The sequence below is a fragment of the Cebus imitator genome, unplaced genomic scaffold (assembly GCF_001604975.1).
Source record: "Cebus imitator isolate Cc_AM_T3 unplaced genomic scaffold, Cebus_imitator-1.0 Scaffold75, whole genome shotgun sequence".
In the NCBI taxonomy this organism is placed as follows: domain Eukaryota; kingdom Metazoa; phylum Chordata; class Mammalia; order Primates; family Cebidae; genus Cebus; species Cebus imitator.
The window spans coordinates 40500-53003 of record NW_016107390.1 but is presented as its reverse complement, the minus strand read 5'-3'; the positions used below and the strand labels follow the sequence as shown (position 1 = coordinate 53003).

Here is a 12504-nt window from a genome sequence, read left to right as displayed (position 1 = left end):
TTGAGAGGCCAAGGCAGGAGAATCACTGGAGCCCAGGAGTTTGAGATCAGCCTGGGTGACAAAGTTAGACGCCATCTCTTATTTTAGAAAGACAGTTAGTGTAATATACCATGTTGACAGAATAAATTTCAAAACCACAAGATCATTCAAATAGATGCACAAAAGCCAAGAGACAAACTTCAACAACACTTGACAATAAAATATTCAATAAATATTGAACAGCAGAAAACTTTCTCAACCTGCTTTAAGGCATTTATTTTTAAAACCCTCAGCTAACATCACACATGATGGGAAGACTGGATGCTTTCTTTCTCAGATTAGACACAAGACACTTTTCTATCACAGGTCTCTCTCCTTAAGCAAATGTGACCTGTGCAAATAGCCAAAAATAATGACATTGTAAAGAACAGATGAAAATAATTCATGAGAATATACTCTATAATAAACTTTACACACTTACAAATTGACAGCAACTCTTTATTAGCAAAGAAAATAAACTTTTTTTTACACCAAAAGAGAATAGTTTTTGTCAACTAAAATAACGGAACATATATATAATAGTGTTGAAAATATACAAATCCTGCCATATAAAGCCAGTAAAAAAATCCCAGCAATTAACAAAGACTCATTTATCAATGGCCAATTAACCAAACAACTACATAGAGGTTAAACTTACATATACATGTTAGAAATACTTTCACACACCTAGTATGTAACCCACAAATTTTTTTTTAAATGGCTATGCAAGAAAAAAAGAATGAAAAAAGGAAAATAAAGAAAATGAACATGCCCAACACACTTTAAAATAGATAGAAAAATAAAATTTACTAGCTTTAAAATAAAAATACATATTTAACTCTTGTACTACTGCTTGAAAAGTCTCACCTCTATGTTTGTTTGCAAAGTAAGTGAAAATCTATATTCTAGAGACGCTCTTTAAAAATGAGAATTGATAAATTCAGCTTATAGCTCCTAAAACATCTCGTTCACGTAGTGAATTTTCTTGAGAATTGTACTATAATTAATTTGCATAAGGCTTTCCATATTACTTACATTTACAGAATTTATTTCCAGCAGGAGTTTTCACATGACTTTTAAAGTAACTGTTAAAATTCACAATTTTATGTATTTCCCAAGCTACCAGGGTTTCAATCTGGTGGGCATTCTTTTATTTATAGGGTCAATCTGGAGTATGTGTTACCATAGGTCTTCGAGTGAGTTACAGGATAAATGCAGGCATTCCCACATTTGAGACACTCATAAAGTTCTTCTCTAGAATGATAGTTTTTCTCTAGAATGCAGGTGTTTTTATACCATCACATGCCTGCAATACCACATTTTATACATTCATTAGGATTTCCTTCAGTGTGAATCCTTTCAAGTTTTTAGAAAGAAATGGAAAAATTAAAGGCTTTACCATACTGCTTATAGGGTCACAGGGTTTATCTCCAGTTTGATTCCTTTCATGTGTTTGAAGAAATCTGGGAAAGTTAAGTACTGTCCTATACCTTACATTCACAGAGTTTCTCTCAAGCATGTGATTGTTCATGTTTTTGACAAGAACTGTAATGACTGAAACCTTCATGTTTTTTTGCATTTATAGGGCTTTTCTCTAATATGAGTTTTTTTATGTTTCCAAAGGGTACTAGCACGACTAAAGGCTTTACCACATTTCTGACATTCATAGGGTTTCTCTCCAGTATGAGTTCTTTCATGGTTATGAAGGTAACTGGAACATCTGTAGACTTTCCCACAATTCTTACACACATAGGGTTTCTGTGCAGTATGAGTTTTTTCATGTTTCTGAAGGGAACTGGAATATCTGAAGGCTTTCCCACATTTCTTACATGCATACGGTTCTTCACCAGCATGAGCCTTTATATGTCCCTGCAAGGAACTGAGACAACTTAATGCTTTGCCACACTCCACACACACATAAGGCTTCTCTCCAGTGTGGGTTCTTTCATGGTAGTGAAGGCCATTGGAATAGCGGAAGGCTTTCCCACACTGCTTACATTCATAGGGTCTCTCTCCAGTATGAGTTCTGTCATGGTCATGAAGGTGACTGGAACGACTGAAGGCTTTACCACATTTCTTACATTCATAGGGTTTTTCTCCAGTGTGAATCCTTTTATGTCTATTAAGAGAACGGGAAAATCCAAAGGCTTTCCCACATTCCGTACATTCATTGGGTTTCTCTCCAGTGTGATTTCTCTGATGTATTTGAAATAAACTGGGAATATTAAAAACTTTCTCACATATTTTACAGCTAGAAGGTCCATTTCCAATGTGCACTACTGTGTCTCTCTGAACCCTTGTGACAGAAAGGGACGTTTTCTGACACTGTTTATATGTACATGGCTTCTCTCTGCATTCCTCACACCTATGTGGGTTGTTTCCAGAGTGAGATATGATGTGCCTATGAAGGGATCAATGACATGAAGAATTCTTCACACACGTTGTATTCACATGGTTTTACTCCAGTAGACACTTTTTCATTCAAATTAAAATCTGGCATCTGGCTGAAGGTTTTTCTACACTAATTTATTGAATTTTACACAGTGTCTCTATCAAATGACTTCTACAGAAAATGACAAACCCATCATTAATGGTTTATTAATTATTTTCCTTTATTACTAAATCTGAACTGACATTGCTACCTATCAGAGAAAGTGCAAGTTTTCTACCATAAACAAACTGAAATGGATTGATTAGTCTGCAACATGGCTCCCTCCCTTATAGCTATTAACAAAACAGTAATATTCTTATATGCAGTTTCTTATTACTGAATACAGTTTGGGTATCTACTCCCTTCAAATTTCATGCTGAAGGTTGATCCTAATGTTGGAGGTATGACCTAGTGTGAGGTCTTTGGGTCATGGGAGCAGATTCCACATAAGTGGCACTGTTGTGGTCATAGTGACTTCTTACTCTATTAGTTCCTAAAAGATCAGATTGTTTTTTAAAAAATGGCCGGCACAGTGGCTCATACCCGTAATCCCAGCACCTTGGGAGGCTGAGGTGGGTGGATCACTTCAGGTCAGGAGTTTGAGACCAGCCTGGCCAATACGGCAAAACCTTATTTCTACTAAAAATACAAAAATTAGCCGGGCGTGGTGGCGTGTGCCTGTAATCCCAGCTACTTGAAAGGCTGAGGCAGGAGAATTGCTTGAACCCGGGAGGCAGAGGTTGCAGTGAGCCAAGATTGCACCACTGCATTCCAGCCTGGATGACGCAGTGAGACTGTGTCTCAAAAAAAAAAATAAAAGTTTGGCACTTCCTCTCTCTTGCTCCTTCTCTCCCCATGTGACATGTCATCTCCCCTTCCCCTCCTACCATGATTGGAAGCTGTCTGAGGTCCTCAGCAGAAGCAGACGCTGGTTCTATGCTTCTGAGAAAGCCTGGAGAACCATTAGCCAAATAAAACTCTTCATTTTGAATTACTCAGCCTAGGTATCTTTTTTATAGCAATGCAAGTAGACTAAAAACACATGTTACTTCAGTGTAACATGGATTGTAAGTGTTTGCAAAATAGTCCAAGTGAACTGTTTTGCAAACACAATCCATGTTACACTGAAGTTTATATTTTTGGTAAAAATTTTGAGAATAAATTGATGTTGTCCTTAATTTTTCTTGTTTGCTTCCTCACTCCCCAGACGGTGTTCTGCTCTTTTTTCCCTGGCTAGAGTGCAAGGATGCAACCTTGGCTCATTGCAACCTCCGCCTCCCAGATTCAAGTGATTCTCCTGCCTCAGCCTCCCAAGTAGCTGGGATTACAGGCATGTGCCACCATGCCTGGCTAATTTTGTATCTTTAGTAGAGACGAGGTTTCGCCATGTTGGTCAAGTTGGTCTCAAACTCCTGACCTCAGGTGATCCGCCTGCCTCAGCCTCCCAAAGTGCTGGGATTACAGTCATGAGCCACCACACCTGGTCTTGTTTGCTTGTTTTAAACATATGATTACCATACTACAATTGTCCCCAAGGTGGACTGCTCCTTCTTGTGAGTACAAATTACCTTAGATTTCTCCAGGACTTTTTGTACTGATCTTCGAAGCTCTGGTCTTCCCCTTTGTTTCCTAAAATGTAGACCCAGAAATATATTACAAATTATTTGAAATTATAGAAAAGTTACTAGATTCTAGGCGCTATGGTGGGGATATGGTTTTTACCCACCAAAAGGAATGCTGTAATTTGGTCACCAACACGGCAACATCATTTGTGTTATGGGTACAGAGTCCTTATTAATAATTAATGTCCTTGCTTGGGAGTGAATGTTTTCTCTTACTCTTGCAAGACTGAATTAGTTACCAGAGGGCAAGCTGTTACAAAGGCAAGTTTAGCTTCCTAGAACTGCCCTTACTTTCTCGCAGTGTGATCCCTTTACACATGACCACTCCCTTCTGCTTCATGTCACGAGGTCCTTACCGGATGCAACCTTGGACTTTCTAGCCACTAGAACCATAAATCAATATAAAATTATTTTTGTAAATTACCCAGGATCAGGTATTCTGCTATAACAATTAAAAACAGACTAAGAAACAAGAGTCACTGCACGCTGGGTCCATGCCTTATTCATTTAGCAAAGTGTTCCCTTTGTACATTCCAAATAATGGAACAACACTGAAAACCATGAAATATTTACTCTCTGATTGACTAAAGAAATATTGTGATTCTTACCTATAGAAGCCAGGTTCCTGAAGGTTTCCTGCATCACATCTCTATAGAGATTCTTCTGGGAAGGATCCAACAAAGCCCACTCCTCCTGGGTGAAGTTCACAGCCACATCCTCAAAGGCAACAGAGTTCTAAAACAGTCCACATTTTGGTAGAGGAGGATGGATGAGACTGAAAGCACTGGAAATATATAGTCAATTCATAAGATGTTCACCTGACTCTGTGGTGAACATTTATTTATTCCACAGCTTAGTCATTAGAACTACGACTCTGTCTACACTTACTTTCTCTACACAGCAGGTTAAAGTTGAACTAATCAGCAAGGAAGCAGCAAAGGAATACCCTTTTTGTTGGGGGATCCAGGGAGTAATATTTGCTGTTATAATTTTTCTTTATAGAATATACCTATAGTATATATTATAACAAAGTCTTAGTATCTGGTATGTATAAGAGAGTTAATATTAGCAGTCACTAGACTACTTATCCTTAGAAATACCTGCTACTAAGTTCAACCTTTGCTGGTATCAAGGGAACTTAACCATCCTGCCAACCTAAGTGATAACTGCGGCTCACTGTTGCTAAATAGTTTATCTAAGCAATCTGAACAGGAGTTTATCTAAGCAAACAGGAGTACTTGCTGAACTCCTGTTTTCCTTCCAAAAGTCTATTATTTTGTTTTATTGTAGCAGTGGTGGCTAGGGGATCAGCCTCAATAAACAAACAAAAACATACTCTGAGCACGGAACATCTGATGAGCTTCCCTGTAGACAACAGCTCATATATGATGTCACAACTTTTTAATTGGGAAATTGAGCCCAATCCATGTGGTTACACCAAGAGAAAACATGTAGAAGCTTGCAAGCGGTTCACTCAAGACCAAATCTAATCAAGAGGTAATTAAAACTAATAATATTCAATAATCCCAAAATAATTATTTTACAATTTCTACTGAAAAATGTCAAAGCAGAATAGAGTAAGTGAAAAGAAGGCATGTGTTCAAAGAAAAAAACTTAATGTCATCTAGATATCACCTCTTACAAAAGATATTCGTGTAAACTTTCAGAGATGCCTGAAACAGACTTTCTAGCAGTTCAGCAAAAACTACTTTTCAAAACCTACAAAAATAACAAATGTCTAACAACCATCACAGCCTTCTGAATAACAGTGGGATGGCTTGCCTAACACCCATCAATGATTTTCAAATGTAATATTCAGGGCAGTGTAGTATAAGTAGAGAGATAAAGAAACAGGCCAAGAGGAGGACTTTAGTCTTTAATGAGCTGCAATTGATATGGAAAGCTGACTAGTAACAGAGGAGACACTGTAGAATAGTGAAGGAAGTATCAAGGACTTTAAACATGGAATAAAGCTAACTGGTATTTAATTGAAAAAAAAAAAAGGATTGTACTGACCTCTATTAGGTGGACAATTATCATTCTGTTGTATATTCAAACATGAAAAGCACAACTAGACCACTTGCAGAAGTCACAGACAAGGTTTTTTTTTTTTGACAAATAGGAGAAAAGAAGTAAACAACAGAGACTGACAAACTCAAATATATTAAAATTAGGGGAATTAAAACACAAAAAATAGTAAAAAACCTGCAATACATGCAATATAAAAAAATTAGTATGCAGAGTAAAAATGAACAAAATGTGATTTAAAATGGGAAAATCAGCAAAAGATACATAAAAGGGAAAATAGAAATCTCTTTCTACGGAAAGAGATCCATTTCCTTGGTAATGAAATAGCCAAATAATATGGCATGTAGATAATAGTTCACATTCTTTAGAAGAATGAAAATTAGAGAATCTCAAATGGTGATTACCATACCAAACAAACACACAAATTAAGGCAAAGGCAGTGAATATACCCCATTGCTATTTCCAGTAATTTGAACTTTACCACAATCTACAGTCCAGGAATTTTTCTCTTGTGTCCAGAAAATTTATTGTGCATTTTTAGAGACTGGCATATAATGACAGAAGCAGTATTTTCCTCCAAAACAAAACAAAACAAAAAAAACAAAAACAAAAAAATCTTGAAAAAGCACAACCCACTGCAATGGATGAGTATAAGTGGATAGCACACAGCCTCAGATACTAACGTGTAAAACACAATGAGGCAAGGAAACCACTGACAAACCTTTTTATTTTAATTTCACTAATATTTATTGAAAGTTCAAAGGCAAAACTAAAAACAAATGAATTGAAAAAATATGAAAAACAGCCAAAGAATCAGTAGGGTAGTCATCTGAGAGGCAAGATGAAAATAAGTCTGGGAGGTGACCAACAGTAAACTCTAAAGACTCTGCAAGGCTCAGTTATAAATCATGGTGACAATTTCAGTGATTTTTTTTCAAGACAAGGTCTTGCTCTGTTGCCCACGTTGGAGTGCAGTGGCATGACCAAGGATCAGTCCTGCCTCTACTTCTCAGGCTTAAGCAATCCTCCCACCTTAGCCCCCAAAGTAGCTAGGACTACAGGCACGTGCCACCATTGCTGGCTAATTTTTTTACTTTTGTTGTAGAAATGAGATGTCACTACTTTGCCCAGGATGGTCTTAAACTCCTAGGCTCAAGCGATCCTCCCATCTCAGTGTCCCAAAGTGCAGATGTTTCTAATTACTAAAAATTATGAAAAAGTTGTATTCTTTTTTTTTTGAGATGGAGTTTCGCTCTTGTTACCCAGGCTGGAGTGCAACGGCGCGATCTCGGCTCACCGCAACCTCCGCCTCCTGGGTTCAGGCAGTTCTCCTGCCTCAGCCTCCTGAGTAGCTGGGATTACAGGCACACGCCACCATGCCCCGCTGATTTTTTGTATTTTTAGTAGAGACAGGGTTTCACCATGTTGACCAGGATGGTCTCGATCTCTTGACCTCGTGATGCACCCGCCTTGGCCTCCCAAAGTGCTGGGATTACAGGCGTGAGCCACCGCGCCCGGCTCATTCTTTTTTATACTATATTTCATAATAAAAAATTGAATTGTTTTAAAAAACTATTACAAACAGTGTCCTGTAATGTGGCAATCTGAGTTTTAATTCACAGATTTGGCACTAAGAAAGAAACAGAGCAAGGCGACATAAAACACTAACTCCTCAGCAAGCAGCAGGTCAAAGTGCATGCTGGGCATCTGGCAGGGCAGGCTGCTAAGTCGGAGCAAGGGAAGACAGACTTACAGGGTGATGGGCAATGTCTGTACATCCTGCTTCTGGTACCAACTGTTATGGTCACCTGCAGAGATGTGGCTTTGACTTTTATCGGGGAGAGTAGCAGGCCTCTCAAGGTGGTTAAGTGAGGAAGAAAAAAGGCCAGGCACCAGTGTTTTTATTGAGGTTAGGTGAGAAGCTAGGATCAGAATTCACTTTTATGGGCAGGAGTTTGCATGGTTAAATCTGCTCCTGCCATTAAAGGAGGAAGCACTTAAGTTTTTTTTTTTTTTCTTAGCCAGATGTGGGTCCACAGGTGGAAGAAAAAGGGTTCAGTATCAAAATTTGTCAGCAGTTAGCCATTAAAAATTGGAGAGACACTTCTGGTTTCCAATCTCACAGATAAAGATATGGAAGGTGACAATGCACATCTGCAAAAGTAACAAGCAAACAAACTAAAAAAAATCACACTCTTAGATTCATCACAGGGCAAGCCATCTTCTCAAATTTGAGACATTGATGAATCCAAATAATCACAACTTACTAAACCAGAAAATCATAAGAAATCCCTGTGGGAAGCAGTTCATGTGCATGAAAACTAAACTGTAATTGGTGAGTTGCTGAAGAATGAGACAATCTCCAGGGTAGCCAGTCTTAGGCATTCCTAAAAGTTTGTGAGTTTTACCTCCAAAAACTCTACTAGGCTTTTACAGTGAAGATCACAGAAAAATTGTTTTATGCTTTCAGCAGAAGAAAAATGTACTTGTTTGCAAATATGCCCATAGAATTATCTTCTTTTTAATAGTTCTGCCATAAGCAGAAACTATTTCTCAAAAGCCTAACCAGCTGAAATTTTTACTGGAGCCAAACCTCCAGGGTAAAGGAAACGCCCAATTCCATTACGCCTCTAACCTCCTGCTTCAGTAACAGAGGGGTAAAAACAGAGAAGTGCTTGTAAAAGTCATAACCCAGGCACACAAAGGCTTTCTAAAAATGAAACTAAATCATAAGTCAATAAAATGCTTCTCCTCCCACCACACCTTACCAGCCCATCGACAAAAGCAGAATACGTCAAGATGATTGACCAGATGCAGCCAAGAGGAACATCTGTCGCCGAGACCGGGACACTGGGAAGACTGGTGTATTCTGAGCAGGTGTTCAGAAGGCAGGCCTTGAGAGTGGATGGAAGGAAACACAGATGCTGGACTGAAGGGGACGGAAGCTGGGAACCCTGCACGGGGCTACTGCATGGAAGCTCATTCATGGCCCTAGTGACTCCTGAGGAGGGAGGAAGGTAAACAGGTGAGGAGTGAGCCACTCTCATCATGGGCTCCTGGATTCCTGGCAGCAGGGGACCCCGTAAACACCTGAGCTGGCATCAAGAACTGCTTAGAGAGGTGGTGGGACAGGACTCTAGGCCGCGCAGAACCCAGAGAGTTTGTGTAGAACACTGGCAGCAGAGGATGGCCAGGGCTGGCCATCCCTTAATACTGACCATGCACCTCTAGGGGACTTTAGTCTTAGGGGAACTATTGCACCTGGACAGAAGAGGACAGTCTTGCCCATGACACAGGACCAGTCTGACTCAGTGGCGTCCTGTCTGTGGTGCTCCCCAGGGACCCCCACCTGGCCATGCCTACTTGCAATATAGTCTCAGATGCTCAACTGGGGTGCTTCCTGGGGGCCCTCACTATAGCTTCTTCACTGGCAAACTGCATCTGACCTTGCAGAGCTAAAGCAGAGCAGACCCCACTGACACAGCCCACCCGCAGCCTGTCCCCACCACACCCACCTCCACGCTGTTTTGCCAGCACACACTTGCCCATGGCCACTCCCCCCAGCTTTGCCGGCACACACATGTGGACCACTCCCCTCCCCTGCTGGCGTGTGTACGTGCACCCCACCACACCCCTGCTGCCAAATTAAGCATACCCCCTCTTGGCCATGCTGCCAATGCTGCTGCAAATTTATTCATGGGCACTGGCAAACCAAGTCCCCTGCACTTGCCATGCAGCCACTGCTGCCAGTGTGAATGCACACACAGAGGCTGGCAGCCCCCACCTATCGGCGTACCACTCCCACCACTGCCGCTGCTGTGATCACGTGCAGGAATTCTGCAGCCCCACTGCCACCAGTATCCCACCCAACATGCATACACCCTGCCTCATGGCTGCTGCTGCTGCTGGCATGTGTGAGTGAGCAGGGCCCTGCTGCCACCACTGGGTGAAGCACTTTGGCCAACACTACCCACTGGAGTGCTGTGCCCAGTGTTCCAGGAACACATTGGCCTCTGCAGTGCAGCAGGTTCCTAATCTCAAGGGGCCAGAGAACAAAGCCGGGGCCTGATACCAGCTCAGGAGTGGTAAACTGAGCCTTGGCTCCCAATCTAGGGATTCTAAGAAATACAATAAAATGATACAAAAGGCAGAAGATAAAATGGCCATTTTAAGAAAGAATAAAATTGGTCTGATAGGGCTGAAAAACTCATTTCAAGAATTTCAGAATATAATCACAAGTATCAGCAACAAAATCAACCAAGCTGGGGAAAGAATTTCACAGCTCAAAGACCAGTTCTCCAAAATAACTGAGTCAGAAAAAATTAAAGAAAAAATATTAAACAAGAATGAACAAAACCCCAGATAAACACAGGATTATGTAAAGTGACCGAATCTACATCTCATTAGCATTCCTGAAAAAGAAAGGGAGAAAAAGCAAGCAGCCTGGTAAACATATTTGAGGATATCATCAATTAAAATTTTTGCAAGCTCACTAGAGAGGCCAATGTGCAAATTCAGGAATTCCACAACCCCTCTGAGACACTAGACAAAGTGACCATCCCCAAGACACATAGTCAGACTCTGAGGCTGAAATAAAAGAAAAAATGTTAAAAGCAGTTAGAGAGAAGGGCTAGCCACCTATAAAGGGAAACTTATTTTGAATAACTTAAGGATACGAAATTCCAACCATAAATTTCTTATCCTTAAGTTATCCACAATGTTTCATAAGCAAAGGAGAAATAAGAGCATTTTCAGACAAGCAAGTGCTAAGAGACTTTGTTACCACTAGATCTGCCTTATAAGAGGTCTTAAAGGGAGTGCTAAATACAGAAAGAAAAGACCATTACCAGCCACCACAAAAACATGCTTAAGTACACAGACAAGTGACACTATAAAGCAGCCACAGAAACAAGTCTGCACAGCTAGCTAACAACACAATAACAAGATCAAATCCACACATGTAAATAGTAACCTTGAATGTAAACGGGCTAAATGACCCAATTAAAAGGCAAAGTGACAAGTTGGATAGAGAAGCAAAATCCAATAGTATGCTGTCTTCAAGAGACACATCTCACATGCAATGACACCCACACATTCAAAGTGAAGAGATCCATAAAAATCTACAGCACAAATGGAAAATAGAAAAAAGCAAATCTAGGAGCAATAGGCCATACCAGATAGCCTAGGCATGTAGTACGTTATGCCATCTAGGTTTGCCTAAGTACATGCTATGATGTTAATTGCTTAATGTGTGCCTAACAACACATTAAGTAAAGATAATTACACAAAAAATATATTAACCCTCAGCAAAAAAAAAAAAAAAAAAAAAAAAAAAAAAAAAAAAAAAAAAAAAAAAAAAAAAAAAAAAAAAAAAAGCAGGGGTTGCTACTCAAATTTCAGACAAAACAGACTTTAAACCAAAAACAATCAAAAAAGATAAAGAAGGGCATTACATAATGGTAAACAGTTCAATCCAACAAGCAGACCTAACTATCATAAATATGCATGCACCCAACACAAGAGCACCCAGATTCATACAGCAAATTCTTACACGCCTACAAAGAGACTTAACCACACAGTAACAGTAGGAGGCTTCAATGCTCCACTGATGGTATTATATCATCAAGGCAGAAATAACAAAGATATTTGAGATCTGAACTCAGTGCTTCACCAAATGGACCTAATAGACATCCACAGAACTCTCCACCAAAAAACAACAGAATATACATTCTTCTCACCTGCACATGGCATGTACTCTAAAATCAACCACACAGCCATAAAACAATCCTCAGGCCAGGCACGGTGGCTCACACCTGTAATCCAAGCACTTTGGAGGCCAACGCGGGCGGATCACCTGAGGTTGGGAGTTCAAGACCAGCCTGACCAACATGGTGAAACCCCATCTTTAAAAAATATATATATATTAAAAAAAAAATCCTCAACAAATCCAAAGGGGAAAAAAATGAAATTAAGGGAGAAATCAAGAAATTATTTGAAACTAATGAGAACAAAGCTACAACATACAAGAATCTCTGGAACACTGCTAAGGCAGTGTTAAGAGGAGAGTTTATAGCACTAAATGGCCACATCAAAAACTTTGAAAGATCTGAAATTAGCAACCTAACACTATACTTAGAGGAACTAAAGAAACAAGAATGAACCAATCCCAAAGCCAACGGAAGACAAAAAACAAAATTAGAGATGAAATTTAAAAAGTGAGACCAGCCGGGCGCGGTGGCTCAAGCCTGTAATCCCAGCACTTTGGGAGGCCGAGGCGGGTGGATCACAAGGTCAAGAGATCGAGACCATCCTCCTGGTCAACATGGTGAAACCCCGTCTCTACTAAAAATACAAAACATTAGCTGGGCATGGTGGCGCGTGCCTGTAATCCCAGCTACTCAGGAG

General features: G+C 40.0%; 1 protein-coding gene across 1 annotated transcript in view; it reads right to left on the bottom strand.

The window, feature by feature from the left end:
* Positions 1–459: 459 nt before the first annotated feature.
* Positions 460–12504, bottom strand: part of ZNF124 (zinc finger protein 124) — a 36018-nt gene continuing 23973 nt past the window's right edge. Inside the window, exons 4-6 of the mRNA XM_017531971.2 lie at positions 4680–4806; positions 4018–4078; positions 460–2419 (exon numbers count right to left, since the gene is read on the bottom strand). Coding sequence (XP_017387460.2) covers positions 1582–2419; positions 4018–4078; positions 4680–4806 — 1026 coding nt within the window. The 3' untranslated portion in view covers positions 460–1581. The remainder of the gene's footprint in view (positions 2420–4017; positions 4079–4679; positions 4807–12504) is intronic.